Raw genomic sequence first — 16,832 nt, 5'->3', positions numbered from 1 at the left:
GAAACCATAATGAGCAATCTGACAAAACTGTCTATGTAACTATTGCTTTAACATCAGTTTCTTCAGTATTATATCTGTGTTTTACTTTGTATGCACTTGAAAATGTCAAAGCAAAAAGGGAGTGTACATCAGATATACCACATAAATACAGATAGATGTAGAAAGAAAGGTTATAAAATATTAGTACCTGTTGAATAAATGTATGAAAACCATAGAGTACTTGCTATATTATGGTTTCAACTTTTCTATGGGTTCTCAATTTTCAAAATAAGAAAGCTGATAAAAAGAAAGTCTGTTAGTGTTATCTGGGCATGCATTACGTACAGGTAATGATGCATCATTGCCTTCGTTCTTCTGAGTTTTATCCTTGGAGCTCTCTTGCTGATTGACTGCTTGCTCAGCAAATGACACCTCCAAGTTGATGGCTGTTTCAGAGGAAGGTGTGTCCTCAGGTACCGGTAGGATCAACTTCTCATTACCAACAATGATGCTAGATGCCTGATCTGAGTGAGGGAAAAAAGACTCAATTCATATGCTTGCTTTTTTTTTTTTTTTTTTTTGACTTCTAATGTATTAGCTACAAAGAAAAAAGAAAGAAACCTCTGGGAAGAGTATCATTTCCTCTAGCAATAATTACCTGTGATTTTAATTTTAATAATAAGAAGTATACTCAAGGAATCCTACCAACAGTGTATGAAAAAGGAGCAGGGAGCTGGTAATGACTAGAAAGCCATGGTTCAAAACACTTCTGGAAGATGTCCACTCTCAGTGACAGACCTCACAAAATGTAGGAAATTGATAGCCAAAAAATGGGAGTTGTGAGATTAGTTGCAGTCTCTGTTTAGTGGCATACCACTTAATTTTTTCACAGTGGAACAGATTCCTGGAATAAACCTCTTCCACACCCTGCATTTCTTTTCTGGAATGTGACCTGCCTATCATGGTAAAAATTCCAAAACAAAAACTAATGCCAAAAACTTATCGCTATGGGAGTCAGGTCTGGAGGTACCAGGTACAGGAACCAACAGGTTTTGCACCTAATTCTATCAAAGATTATAAAAGCTCCTACAACTGTAAACACGAGTCAAATAAATGGCAGATACTCACATCAATGTTTCAAGGGTATATAATATAGCAACTTTGTTTTGATTTATTTAGATATGTTGTTGTTAATCCTCCAGCAAAGAATAATATTCAAAAATTCTCTGATGAAAAACATTAGTTTTAAGCTTTGCAGAAAAATAGTTGTATGACTATCTGGCAAGTTTTTGGTTTTAATGCAACTCACTTTAGAAAAACCTTGGCACCAAGACTGTGATTGCTTATAGTTTTCATTTCAGACCTTTGAGTCATGATAAGAAGCTCTGAGTTAAAGAACAAACTTACAGCTAAACATCAGTGGCTCATGCCTGTACTCCTAGTTACTTGGGATACTAAGATTGAGAGGATCAAGTTTTAAGACCAGCCCGGACACAAAGTTCAAAAGATTCCAACTTAACCAATAGCTGGGCACAGTGGTGTGCATATCTGGCATCCCAAGCTATCTGGGAGGTTGAGATGAGGAGGATCACGGTTCCAATGCCAACCTGGGCAAAACCATTCCCATATCAAGGGAAAAAGCTAATTCTGCTGGCGCAAGCCCATCACCCAACAACAGCAGGAAACGTAAAATAGTAAGACAATGGTTCATGCTGGCCTGCGCAGAAGTGAGACCCTACCTTCAAAATAACCAGAGCAAAAAGGGCAGGAGGTGTGGCTCAAGCGTGAAGCTCTGAGCTCAAACCCTCTCCCCCAAAAAGTAAACTTTATAGCTCATTTGCAATTCGCTTGCTTATACACAAACGTGCTCACATAGTGACACAAAGTGATGGAAGGTAAAGTTAATGCTAAAATCTAATAAATACATATCACATACACCTATATATATTATTTTTAAAAACCTACTGTTCCAAAAAAGTATAGAGTTATTTAACTTATAAATAAAACTGTTTTTACCAAAATAAAGCTAAGAAGTAAACATGAATCTAGTCTTATTCACTCCCTTTTTAAAAAATATTTTTCACTATAATATATTAAATTGGACACAATATGGGGGTTTATCATAACATTTCCATAATGCATATGATGCAGAGAGGTCCTGCCTATGGTTTACTGATATGCTGGTGCCACGTGGAAATGTGAACCAGAAACCTAGACTTTCAATCTGTGTCAGCCCCGCTGGATCCAGTGTCTGTCACTTCGCAGTTAGGAAAGCAAGCACTTACCTATGTCAACTCCGAAAATATGAATAATTTAAAGCTGCTTGGTAGTATGATCTGCTACTATCCATGTTACATTTACATCTTTCAACTGTGAGATTTTTTTTAATTGGAATATCTATAACTTTTTATAATTAATTTTTTTGATGGTATACTAGGGTTTGAATTCAAAGCTTGCTAGGCAGACACTCCACCATTTGAGGCACGTCCCCAGACCTTTTTTGCTTTAGTTATTCTTCAGGTAGGGTCTCACTTTTGCCTGGGACTGGCTTTGGACCAAGATCATCCTACCGATAGCTTCCTGCATAGCTGAAATCACAGGCATGCACCGCTATACCTGGCTTTTTTATTGAGATAGGGCCTTGTGAACCTTTTGCCAGGTGCCGTCTCTAACCACCAGCCTCCTGATTGTGAGATTATAAGCATGAGCCGCTGCACCTGACTTATTATTAGTTTTTAAGGTATTAACATAAATGACAAAGCCTAGTTTTATTTTCCCATTGGTTTATACTATTTTATGTTTTGCTATGAATACATATATTGGTTTCCTAGGAAACCATTCTAAGAGAAAGAAAATGATCAACCATTTTCTTAAATTAGAAACTACCTTCCAGCAGCTCAGTGTTTATGGACAAGAATTCTAAAACTATTCTTAAAACCTCCACGTCAGAGTTACAATAATCGCCCCCTACATACACATACCAAAATAAATATACAATGCAGAATTCAAAGCTCAGAGATTATAATTAAGTTAGAAAAACATTTAGAACACAAGAATTTCCTCTAGAAACATGGTGAAAATTAAAAAATAGAGTATATAAAAGCCTCAGTTCAAGTGACAAATCAAGGTAGGTATAGTAAGGAAAAGAATTGCAAGGGTTTATGGGAGTCAGTGCTACAGGAAATGGATGGTTAAATAGATAAGAAAAATGATGAATCTATAAAAAAAAAAAACCTTGAAAAAAAAGGAGAGAATACCAAGGTAAACTGTTTGGCTCTTAAAGATCTCAAGTGTAAATATTATAATTTCCTTCATTTATGTGAAAAATAGCACTAGGTTATAAATATTTTAGAAATCTCCCAAAACTTTTCAACTGCCCAAAATATCCAGAAATATGTTTGCTTTTCAAAAAAGATTTATTTTCCCTCTTTCATGGAAATCCAAAAGAAAATAAGCGCACATATGAATGTGAAAGTTTAAAGAAATTATTTGGGGAGTACTAATATTTCTAAATACACATATTAAACACTGGCTTTTTCATCGTTGTATGATTTGATGAAAAGTTAAGATGAATACCTAGTGGTGAGTTAATGTGAAATGTTACAAGCCTTGCAAGATTCAAATTTTCTAGTTTTTTGATTTGGAATAAGTATCATTGTTTGAACAGGCTTGAAAAACCAAGTATGGGAAAAACACCTAAAATAGACTGTGTCACCCATGCTTTGGGATTTTAATGAGAAACAGCCACACTTTGGCACTCCAGACACTGTTCCCATGCATTCATCCTAAACCTTCCAATGTTTGCAAAACACTGAGTTCACTGGCGAGGGGAAGAGCGTGCCATTGCCCAGAACAGGTGCAGCAGCCACCGCCCAGTGCCTTGGATGGCAATACACACAGTCTCCTGTTATTCTGATTGGCGGCTCACTGCCCACTGCTTAGTATTCCAGCAAAAGCAGATGTAAATCAGGCAGCAAGCTGGTCAAGTTCCCTTGCCTGCTGCAATCGAGGCCGGAAAGTGCTCACATAATGAACTTGTGTTCCAGAACTTGTGCTGATACAGTCTACATGATGATCTCTGGCAAGGGAGGAAGACATGAAGAAAGGACAATGTTTTCCTCAGTATCTCTTAGACAACTGCCAGTCACTCTCCCCCAAAGCTCAAAGCATATTGACACTGGCACAAAAAGTCCATCTGTCTCTCTGAGGACCCAGCTCTCCAGCAGACCCCAGCCGGCTACACCAGCTTGCCTGCCACTTCAGTCCTAGACTTGAGGACAGGCCCAGAACTCATTCTGATCCTCCACTGAATAGTGAGGAAAAGCCTGTGCTTTTGGAGATATAAATATGTATGTGTGTAGGTTTACAGACACACACTGGCAGATGTATACATGTGTGCATTTTTTTAAACTAAGGGTGCTGGAGAGAAGTTCTGAGAAAAATCTGGAAACAAATTACAATGCTGGATGCTCTAGACTCTAAAACATCCCATATAATCTTGTCCCAGTGCATGATCTCTTCTATAGGAATTTGGGAACACTTCTTATTCCTTTAGTGTCCCTGATTTCCAATCCCCTGAACTGGTTACTCCCAAACCAAAGGCACTGTTAATGTATGAATTCCCCAGGTGCCAAGACTTAAGAACATAAACACAGTTCACACTTATAATAGTTTGTTAAATAACAATTGAGCACTAACAGAACATTTTTCCTTTTTGTAAACTAATAGCTAGAGTATTTTTCTTGGTAAGTATTAATAGAGCCTCAATATTTTCTTCCATGACTTGAATTTCTAATTCATTTCTGAAATAAAAAATATTCAAGGGGAACACAGTATGAAAAAAAGAGAATTACAATCAAGTTCCCCCAAAAAAAATCGTAGCTAATTTCCTCAAATTTCCCTAAAATTTCTGAACATTAACACATTTATGAATTAGGAGTTTGTGATTTGCAAACAAGACTTCAAATTCACTAATTCTACTTTCTAGCTCTGCGGCCTTGGGAAAAGAGACTTCCTATCTTTTAAGATCAGTTCTCTCATCTGTAAAATAACCTAAGCAGAGTACCCACCACATGGAGTTCTTGAGGGTATTAAACGAGTAAACATCTCATGGCACATGATAAGCGTTCAAGAAACTATGCATGTGGATATCAAATCAGATAGGAATACAAATCAAGATAATCGAAGGCCAGCTATATGCTCAGTTTCATGTCATTATCCACCTGGAAACTTACATTAGTATTTTGATAGAATTTGCTTACTAGAATTGGAGGTGAGTGTTTCACATTAATTAAGGGGGAAAAACCCAAGAGAACAGGTCCAACATACCATCTTTTCCTTCGTATTTGTTTTCGTTTGCTCTGACTGACTGCAATTCAGGGCCATCTGGAGCCTAAATATAGAAAACGAGCCATTTAATCATCTCCAACTCACAACCAGAGAAAATGGTATTGTAAATAATTCCATCATAACCTTTAAAGTACAAGAAATGTGTTCAGACTTATAACATTCACGGTGCAGGGGGGAGCACTTTGGTTGTAATTGACAAACACTCATCCAACAAATATGTGATTACCCACAACTGTAAGACACAATACTAAGCACCATGGGAAACATGAAAAGTGTCAAGTGTCCCCATCATCAAAAACATCACTCTAGTTGAAGGAAAAAGACAAATGTGATAAAAAGCTAATAATAACCATCAACCAGTCAGTGAATTAAAAAAAGGAAGTCCATCCGCACAATGGGATGTTGTTCAGCAATAGAAAGGAATGGAGTACTGACACAAGCTTCAACATGGATGAACTTTGAAAGTGTTATGCTAAGTGAAAAAAAGAACCAGTCACAAAGTGTCACACATTTTGCAATTCCATTTACATGAAATGTCTAGAATAGCAAATTGGAGAGACAGAAAGTACATTAGCGGTTGCCTAGGAGTAGTGAGGCGAATATAGACAATAACCGCTAATGGGATGGGCTTTCTTTGGGGAATAAAAATGTGGTACCATTGATTATGGTGACGGTGGAAATTCTGTGAACCTACTAAAATCACTGAATTGCATGTCTTATTGTGTTTTGTTTGGTTAGTTTTGGTTTTTTTGAAAAGGGTTCTCACTAGTAGCCCACGCTGGCCTCAAATATGTAACCCTCCTACGGGGATTACAGACATATGCTACCATGCCTGGTTTGGATTTTACACTTTAATCAGGTGAATTGTATGGAATGTGAATTACATTTCAATAATGTTATTATAAAACAAAATTACAAGCTGACATGTTGGAAGTAAGACAGAAATTCTTTTTTAAAAAAACGGTAACTCATAAATGTGAGATAACTTGAAACTAAATTACTGAGTCAGCAATAAGAGATAAAATGTTCAAAGGAATACTTTTGTTAATGGTTTGAAACAAGGACTCCTGAAGGACATAGCCTCCATGGAGAGAGGGCCAGGGACAACCTCTCACCATGTACATGTGGCCAAACAGTTCTCTTCCTTTCCAGGTAAGGCTTTGAAAGGATCTCTGGGTCAACCATGCAAAAGGATCTATTTGAATGAATTATTTTCAAAATAATAATTCTACCGTATTCCATGTCTACAGATAAAATGGAGCCTTTGTAGTCCCCTTACCATATTTCACCTCAAGCTATTAGCCAAAGGGCGTGCCCCTCGCCTGCGTGGACAGGCATAAATTCCATTAATATGTAACTTAGACACCACAGTACCCAGGACACTGCACGGTGATTCCCAGCTCACTGAAGTGGCACATGGGGCCATGGCACCTCAATGGTTACTGCAGGACAGAACAATAGCTTTCCCCTTCCCTCTGTCCACAAGCCTGCAGAGGGCTGGCTTTCCATGGCACCATGAACACAGCAAGTGATTCTAAACTTGCATATGAACACATATTTTTGGAGTATGTGGTCAGGGTTGTTTTCCTTAGCAATCGAAGATGGCAGGGCAGATGGTATTCATTTCTGTATTATATTTCCTAGCGTCAGCAGGGGCTTCACGAGAAAACATATAAAATGGAAGAGCTGAGTAGTCATTTACTAAAGAACGGAAGAACTGCAGATGAAGACAGCTGGCCCTGTGTCAAGAAAATCTCTAATGGGTGGCGGTGTTTCAATTAAAGGCATGCAGTAGAAGCAAATAAACATTATTTTAATTTGCTTGTGCTATTTCTTTCTTGATGAGACCATCAGATGATACAATCCACCAATTGTCTTAGACTCCAAACCATGTGGTTTAAACATTTCCAGGAATTTGCTGAAAAATGCTACTAGCACTCAGTACTAACACCCTCTTGGAGACTGACAGGAATCACACAGAATATATTTTGCTTAGGCTCAGTCCTCAACCTTTTCACTTTCTCTTAGCTCCTTTAAGGAGAGTTCTTTTAATTTGGAAGGAAATGCCATAATTCTATCTTTCCTTTTCATTCTTCTACAGCTGGAAACCTAGTTAACACTTCATTCCTTGCCTAGTTATTATATGTCCCAAATATAAGCACTGATGGTTGGCAAGTGCTTAACTTACACAAAGGCCTGGAGCAGTGTAGTGACCTAAGAATTCAACTAGGTTTGATCAACAATTGGCCATGCAAACAGAGTAGCAGTCAGTAACCACAAAGGATTTTTTGGAAGAATGAAACAGCTACAAAAAACAAAAGGTCTCTATATGACAGAAAAAAACCTTAAAAGTAAACACTTCCATTTCATTTTCATATGAAGAATCATAACATTTTTATCACCCTTTACTTATGGTGCAAATAGAATCTCATATTCAGAATATGTAATATCAGAATTATGCTTGGAAATGAAAATATAGCAGGAGAGAGAATGGTTAAAAGCATGTACTTTAGAGTCAGGCAAATCTGGGTTTAGTATCTATGGGACATTGAGCAAGTTGCTTAAAGTCTATGAGCCTCAATCATAGAATGGAAGTGACAATACCTTCACTCATAATACAGCTGTAGGACTAAATGAGAGAACGCAGGTAAAGCAGTTAGCACAGTGCTCAGGAGTGGTGGCAGCAATTGCTACTGTCACTGTTATTATTAGAACCATCGTGCAAGAGTTCCTTTGTTTGTTCCCATTCCAACTACCTCACTGAATCTTCTAGGTCAGAATGTAAATCTACTGTACCCTTAATAACACCGTTTACTTCAGTTGACTTTTGCTTTTTCGGTAGCAAGACTTTCCTGAGGAAAGAAAGTATGATTATTTGCACTTCATGCAAGCTCCTTATTTCCTCATGGGTGAGTAATAAGTAACCCACCAACTGGCTATTTTGAGTAGCACTATTCTGGAATACACAGGTCTGTTACCTCTACTATGCCTTCTCTGATAGATCTCCACAAGACTTCAGCATCTTCCATTAATAATTTAACCATATGAACAAGTTTTCCTCAGATCTTGTATGTGCTCTGTATGGGGCTAAGTGCTCAACACAAAGAGGGTGTTATTTCACATCTTAGGATCCCTACTTTGTAATTCAGCTGCCATTTGCAAACTCACAGTCCACTTCCATCTATTCTTGAGTCTAAAATTCAAATATTCTTACACACATTAATAAATAAGGAAGGATCCCTTATCATCTATTTTTCTACATATAACAAATGGCAGACAGGTTTCTGGGAAGCCTTCTCTGTCACCCTAGTGGGGAGAGATGCACGTCTAATGTTCCAAGAACAAAAGCTCTTCCTAATTCAGCATTGTCACTTGGAACTTTAACTTGGTTAATTTTTTGCCCTCTCAATGTAACTTGTAGAAGGCTAGCGATCAAGACGCTTGTTCACTGCCAACACAGAGTTTCAGTACCTGGCAGGTAATAGGAGCTCATTACATTTGTAATGATTGCAATTAAAGTGAACTGGTCCAGGTGAGACTAAGCAATTAATCCTTTGCCTTCATATCAGAAAAGAAAACTCACTTTTTCTTTTGACTCTCTCCGTTGAGCAAATATGTCTCTGACGTCAGGAATGTGGTGCTGTTTGTTTTTCTTCCTCAAGGTCTGTGAGACCGTCTCTACCCGTTTCTGAACAGCTGCTGCCTGGGTCCGGGTCAACGTGGATAAAAACACCATGCTTTCTTGGGGATCATCAGCAGACTCCCCAAAGAGGTTGGACAAACCAGCCTCTTTAAGCCACTCTTCTTCCAATTCTCCCTCTAAAGCAGAACAAAAAATAAAAATGGTTGTTAAATCAAAGAACTTTCACATTTTTTTTACTCAATAAAACATTCTTATTGAAATTCTTCTATTATAACCAAACCTCAGTGCTAAGAAACATTATCTGAAATTTGGACAACTGCCATTCACTCTGGCCAGAGTGATATCAGATTTTAGGTTGATATCAATTAAAAATTTTAAATTACATCACATGTAATTAACCTCTACAATTTCCCTGCAGATTAACTGGGAAGGACAATACTGTTCCCCTTCTAGAAAAGCAAGCAATGAAAAGATAACTTGCTTCTATCAAGTTAAGAAGGAAGTCAGTGCTAGGGATGCACATTCAAGCCCAGTTTCTTGGCTTAAATTCAGCACTGTCTTGTAGTCTGACATTAATTTATGGAAAGGCTTGCTTTCTCTGTTTACCGTACTTGACAGGGTACATGGCGAAGGTGTAAAGAGCACGAGCATAGTGGTGCATGCCTGCGATCCCAGAACGTAGGCAATTGAGACAAGACGATCACAAGTTTGAAGCCAACCTGGGCTACATAGCAAGATCCTGTTTGAAAAAGAAATGGGCATCTGGACATTGGGAACTATTCAACTTTTCAGATTAGTTTTTCTAATCCCCCATGTCAAAACACATCAGATTATGTTCTTTACAAATTAAAAATGGCACAGTATTTTCAACAAAAAGAGCTTATATATCAAACCAATTAAATAACAATCAATTCAAAATAATATAGAAAATAAATCACAAATACAGTGAGCCTTCTCGATCTGTAGTCACTGCATCTGAGGATTCTACAACAACAAAACACTGAGTCTGATCTGAGCATGTTCAAACTGGGGAAGAGGGCAAATTTTTGTTTTGCTTTTTTTTTTTATTCATTTATTCATATGTGCATACATTGTTTGGGCCATTTCTCCCTCCAGCCCCATCTTTCTCTCCCAACCCCCCTCACTTCCAGGCAGAACCTGCTCTGCCCTTTTCTCCAATTTTATTGAAGAGAAGACATAAGCAATAATAAGAAAGACAAGGCATTTTTGCTAGTTGAGATAAGGATAGCTATACAGACAGATTCCTAGCATTGCTTCCATGCACATTTGTTTTGCTTTAAAACAGGGTCTTACTATGTAGCCCAGGCTGGCATGAAAGTTGCAATCCTTCTGCCTTAGTTTCCCTGAGTGTGGGCATAACACATGTACAAAACCATGCCCAACTGCAGACATTTTCTCTTGTCATTTTCCCTAAGCAATACAGTATCACAACTATTTAATAGCATTTACATTTTATTATATATTATGAGTAAGACAGAAATGATTTAAAGAATACAGGAGGGGCTAAGGGTTTGGCTCAAAGGTAAAGCACCTGCCTAGCAAGCCCAGGCCTTGATCTCAAACCCCAGTACTGCAAAACTAAATAAATAAATGATAGATAGATAGATAAGAAAGTATACAAGAGGATACACATAGACTTATGCAAATTCTATATATTTTGTGTAAGGGACTTGAGCATCTGTCTGTGAATTTTGGTATCCTCAGGGGTCCTGGAAACAATCATTCATGTATACCAAGTGATGACTGTGTTATCTCAGATCTAATGAAATTATAGAAAAACAGATGGAAAACTAGAACAGTTTCACTATGCGCATGATGTTTAGAGACAGAAATGAAAGAGCAATGGCTTGGGTCACAAAAGACCTGCTCTGTACCTCATTTCTGTGATTTGCGAGCAATGTCACTTTAGATAAGTCACTTATCCTCAAGCCTACTCTGTTTTCTCAGCTGTAAACTTAAAGATAGTTATTCCAGCTACTTCATAACCTAATGTGAGAATGTTCTATGGAAAGAGCTTTGCAAACAGCCTGTATCATTGATATAGCACTGACTGGCCTGCTAACTGTCCTCCTGGTCCATATAGACCCCTAGAGAACAGAAATCAAGTATTAATAACCTTGGCTTCAAGAAACAATCTAGTTTTAGGAACTCTGTGTGCCAGGCAACAAAAATAATTTGTTGACCTAAAAAGTCAACCATTACTATTAATGCTGTTCAGGTAGAACTTAGTACAGGTTTATAAAACCAAATTACCAGAAAAAAAGCTGTCATTGCTATAACAAGGAGCATGGATTGCTATAGAGTGTCACTTATTCCGTTAAAAAAGAACGATAGACCTTAAAAGATTTAAAGTTTAAGGCAAGGTATGGGCATGTGGAGCCACCCCCATTCTTCTTCTTTTTATTATTATTATTTTTTATTTTTGTGGTACTGGGGTTTCAACTCAAGGCCTTAACCTTGAGTCACTCCACCAGGCCTACTTTTGTGAAGGGTTTTTTGAGATAGGGTCTCTTGAACTATTTGCCCAGGTTGGCTTCGAACCATGATCCTCCTGACCTCTGCCTCCTGAGTAGCTAGGATTACAGGCATGAGAACTGGCACCCCCATTCTGCTTGATGGCCACAAAGTCTGTGATGATCTATGAATGGAGTTTAAACTTTGGAGAATTATCAAATAGCTAATGTCGCACTCCGGGGTGTCTCTTGTAAATGTTGTTTGCTTTACCATAGTCTTTCCCTATTCAGCATGCTGGTTAAGTGAGCTGTTTATAAGAAACAAGGAAGCAGTTGGTTATAGATTTCTTTTACAAATCTAAGGCATCTTACATTTTAAAAAATCTATCCATGCCATCATACCATCACTCTGGAAACTAGGGCAAGAGGATGAAAAATTGGAGGCCAGCCTGGGCTACATTGTGAGATCTGTCTCATAAAAACAAAAAGCCAAAAAAAAAAAAAATCCAACTTTTTCTCTTTACATTATAATTGGTAGATTAGGTAAGCAATGTTGCAGCACAGAGAAATCTCCATTTATATAGATTTCTCTACTTCACTCAATCCTAAATTATTGAGAAGGAAGCCTCTGTTAGTGGATCATAAGCACTGACTATGGCTTTCACCATTTTGGCATTTATATGTCAACTAATATGCCAAATATACTTTCAAATTTATGGATGGCACAGAAAGAAAGCCAATATGACATATGTCAAAATTGGGCAACAAAATCTGGAGGATGTAGCTGCGCATGAAGATGCATGCCTATAATCCAGCACTTGGGAGGCTGAAGTAAGAGGGTGATGAGTTAAAAGAGCAGCCTGGGTTACACAGCAAGATCCTGCCTCAAAAAAAAAGAAACAAGATGACTGCTTGAATTTCAGAAACTAAAAGAAACAGTATGAATTTTTAAAAACAAATTAAAAATTAAAGTATTACATGTTTCCTCCAGAATATCAAGCATAGTGGAAAATACTGTTGGGAAGAAACTTGAAAACAATTATGGAACAACTATAAGACTCAACCGTGGGAACTAAGATGCTAATACCATCTTCCATTAACCAAATCTGCATCCTTGTATGAGCTTGCTAAATCCATGCCACTACATCCAACCTGGTATAATATATGTTGTTAGTTTTTGATTATTATTATTATTATTCATTAGTGGTGACATTTCCATATATGCTTACATTGTACCTTAGTTAGATTCACCCCCACTATTTCTCTCCCTCATCCTCCTCCCCCATTAAAACAACTGCAAAAGGTTTCCTTGTTCTATTTCACAGAAGCATGTAAAGTACATCAACCATATTCACCCTCCTTTATCCCCTCTGTACAGCCTCCTGGTGTAATACACTTTCAATAATATGACTAAGACAGCAATTGGTCCGAAAAACCACTCACAAGGATTGATTAGGTAAGTTTTCCTTGTTGAAAAGTTTTGCCTAGAAACAAGACAAATATATTCAAATACCTGAAAGTCTACCATGTCAGTAAAAGTAGAATGAATTTGTTTTGTTTCTCCTAAAGGCAGGAAGAAAAGAAAACTATACCAAGTGAGTCAAAGTTAGAAGATAACAGACTGTTAATCAATAAAATAAAGATCAAAACAAATCAAATTAGCCAGGCGCCAGTGGCTCACACCTGTAATCCTAGCTACTCAGGAGGTGGAAATCAGGAGGATCATGGTTTGAAACCAGCCTAAGCAAATAGTTCGCAAGACCCTATCTCAAAAAAAACACTTCACAAAAATAGGGCTGGTGGAGTAGCTCAAGGGAAAAGCCCTGAGTTCAAGCCCCAGTACCAAAATAATAATAATAATAATAATAATAATAAATAAATAAATAAATAAATCATGTAGACTGACTACTGGAAAAATAGCATCATTGCAAAGTCATGAGCTTCCACCACTATGTACACTTCCTGGAGACTAATGACCATGAGAATAGCATATTACAGACAGAATTTAAAGGCAATTTAAGTATTTTTAAAGATCAACTCTAACTATAAGTGTATAAATACAGCAGGCTTAGCCACCAAGAGTTTAGGTGCAGCTATATGTAAGTGACTTTGCTCATGGTACTTGTATCTGGCAGCTGTATCCATAAATTGCCACAAACAAGTAATTTTCAAGTAGAAAGTCAACTACTAATATCATTGTTTGGATGTTCTCCTCTTCGTTTCTAGGAATTCATTTTCCATAAATGCATATACAACTTTTGCTTATGGATTTATTACCATCAGGCTCTTTGACAACTACCACTTCTTCATCTTCTTGACCATTTTCACTAGATTTCTTGATGTTTTCTAATTCTGTCCAATAATCCTCCATAGATAGCTCATCCAAGGAATCCTGGGAACTTGATCGATTAAATTCAGGCTTTTCTGTGACTCTGGTAGTGCTTTCCTGGTTCATGGTATACTGGACATATCTTCGACTGAAAATTCAAAAGAAAACATGGTCATGTTTTAGTACATGAAGACACAGTACAATTTCCAAAGTATCTTAGCACCAATCTGAAGAATTTGGAAACCCTTTAAATTTTCCTTAATAAAAGAAAGGAGATAAATATTTTGAAACCATATACCTTGGGGTGCTATTGATCAAAATATGCATGTAGAATGAACAGTTTCATAATCTACAAAAAAAGGGTGACATTGAATAATGTGTTTTTCCATTCACATCACAGATTATTTTGGACACACTTAAATCTGAAAATTTGTTTTTAGAAAGCAACAGGATGAATCTTCATTCTGCCTATTAATGAATAAAATTGGGAATGAGTTTTAAACAACAGTTAATATTTATCATTTATATTTATAAACCAAACTCAGCAACTCTTACATAGCAATTATGTGCAACCAATAAATAAAGTACTACTTGATCTTCCATTTGTAGTTTTGGAACTGAAATATAAGTAGAAGGATGAAGTTTGCTATCACACTCTATTGTGGAAAGCAACTTAAAACCTTTACTTACAAATGTACCCTTGCTGATGGACCCTCGCTCAAGTGGAAGAGCACCTGCCTAGCAAGCATAAAGCTCTGAGTTCATAAACCCAGTACCACCATAAAAAAAAATTATAAATGTACCCATTACTTATATGTATTAATAACTTTAAAATGTGGGTAAAAACTAATTTATTGGCAATTCTGAATAGTTTGGGATTACCTCAAACATTTATCTTAGGTAATATTTATGAAGAAGATAAATTGATGAGATTATTTTTATAATTTCAAGATTATGCTTTTTCTTTGTTTTCATATCCTAATCTATTTCTAAAATTGAATTAAAGAAACTTGTGATAAACCCATAGATAATAGAAATATTAAATTTTTATATCATTATTTACAGATAGAGGAATAATAGCACCTAATTACTTAAAGAGGAATATTTTGCACGTATATCTTATTAAAAAAGTAAAATTTGAGTGGGGATAAAAATTGGTGAAAAAGCATTTTAATATTCTATGTTTAAATTGTTCTTTTATCTCCCAAGAAGGACGTCTAGGAAGTAATTCTTTGCTACATTGGTTTTATTTCCAATACATACTGAATATAAAAAGGTACAATAAAATAAAATTTCTTAATAATATGTGAATATCCTCACACCTTTAAACTGTACTTTCTCAGGATTATTTAAAATATTAGGCTCTTAATACTTCATGAGTGAGAGGGCCACTGAACTCTGGGAAAATCTATCCAGCAGTGTAGTTTCAACCGGTTTATTAGAAAAAGCCAAAGAACTTCATTGTCTACTGCTACAGGTGAGTGTAGCAAAGTTGAGTGGTTAGCATTTTTTTTTTTTTTTTTTTTTTTGCAGTACTGGGGCTTGAATCAGGGCCTACACCTTGAGCCACTCTACCAGCCCTTTTTTGTGATGGGTTTTTCGAGATAGGGCCTCATGAACTATTTGCTGGGCTGGCTTTGATCAGGATCCTCCTGATCTCTGCCTTCTGAGTAGCTAGGATTACAGGCATGAGCTACTGCTGCCCAGCTGAATAGTTAGCTTTGCTAACAGGCCATCTTTAGTCCCTTAAACATGGTCCTCTCTATCTTGCTCAAGTATTAATAAGTATTATTAATGCTGTTGGCATAAATAAATAATCACTAAGATCTCTCCCTGGAGCCGGGCATAGTGGGGCATGCCTATAATCCCAGTACTCAGGAGGCTGAAGCAGGAAGATGGCAAATTCCAGGCCAGCCTGGCCTTTTTAGTGAGACCCTATAGGAACCTCAAGGTGGTTGATAGGTGGACACCGGAACTAAAGACAACAGAGGAACTCCAAACATGTTTGTGCATCTCTTTCCTCAGGTCTCCATCGTGCATTGTTTGTCTTCTCTAACACTTAACTCAAGGGGTGCTTCTGCCCTCCCTAGTCCCAAACATCCGGTTTGCTTGGCTGTGTAACAAGCACCCCAGCCTCCTTATCTGGTCCTAGTGGTCACCTTATGACCAATATTTTCATAACAGGATTTTCATTCCCAATTTTAAACATAGTAATGAAAAAGTTACATCTCTCTCTTAGAAATGATTTAAAAAAAAAAATTCCAGAATCAGAAGCTCAATTTATCTGAGGTTCATAGTCTTTCATCAACCTTGTCTTACCAGGATAGCTAAAGGTAATTTACAGAATTCCTGCCAGATTCATTTTTTGTTTATTTTGTGTACAAATGCCCCAAAGTGTACAGATGCCCCAAGCTTGCTTTTGTTTCAGTGGAAGTATGGCTGCCTGGTTCTCGTTTCTTACCCCATCCCTATGGCCCTCCTGGGAGACCACAATAAGGACTGTGAACCATGTGCAGTATAATGACTAATGCCAAATAATTTGGTTTATCTGCTCACAGGAAAGAGGTACAGTTGAACTAGAAGTACATTAAGCCTTTCATTCCTAAAGGAATGTGTTTATTCTAGCAAGAATTTTCCAGTAAATTTCCATTAAGATAGCATTTGCAGAAAAATGCAAGAGCACTGAGTAACAGCATTGTTACGTAAATATTCCTTCTCTATCAAGTCCTGCTTTCAAAACATGCAAAAAGCAGAAATCTTATAGCTTAATCCTGATGAATTGACTCAATATTTTGACTTTAATAAGATTCAGAAGCTGAATCGGTTTTGTGATAACCTGAAAAAACTGAGTCATGCATTTTTTTTCATGTTTTCTTTTCCTTTTGGATCACTGGTAAATATTGCAAGAACACATTTTCCATTTTAAATATTAGGAGATAAAGATGGGTAGGAGGCAAACATTCAGTAATAGACTACCATCCTAACTTACCAGCTATGTTTTTCTTTCTTTCAAAATCCAAGTGAACATCTTTCAGTTTACATCAATTAGCATGCCATA

General features: G+C 37.0%; 1 protein-coding gene across 5 annotated transcripts in view; it reads right to left on the bottom strand.

The window, feature by feature from the left end:
* Nucleotides 1-16,832, bottom strand: part of Arhgap18 (Rho GTPase activating protein 18) — a 179,745-nt gene that overhangs the window by 41,588 nt on the left and 121,325 nt on the right. For all 5 annotated transcript variants that reach the window (XM_074074960.1, XM_074074955.1, XM_074074970.1 and 2 more), the window contains exons 2-5: nt 13,723-13,922; nt 8,912-9,147; nt 5,308-5,371; nt 325-503 (exon numbers count right to left, since the gene is read on the bottom strand). In XM_074074960.1, coding sequence (XP_073931061.1) covers nt 325-503; nt 5,308-5,371; nt 8,912-9,147; nt 13,723-13,922 — 679 coding nt within the window. The remainder of the gene's footprint in view (nt 1-324; nt 504-5,307; nt 5,372-8,911; nt 9,148-13,722; nt 13,923-16,832) is intronic.

The sequence above is a fragment of the Castor canadensis genome, chromosome 1 (genome assembly GCF_047511655.1).
Source record: "Castor canadensis chromosome 1, mCasCan1.hap1v2, whole genome shotgun sequence".
NCBI classification, from domain to species: Eukaryota; Metazoa; Chordata; class Mammalia; order Rodentia; family Castoridae; genus Castor; species Castor canadensis.
This window is presented reverse-complemented; position numbering and strand designations above follow the sequence as displayed.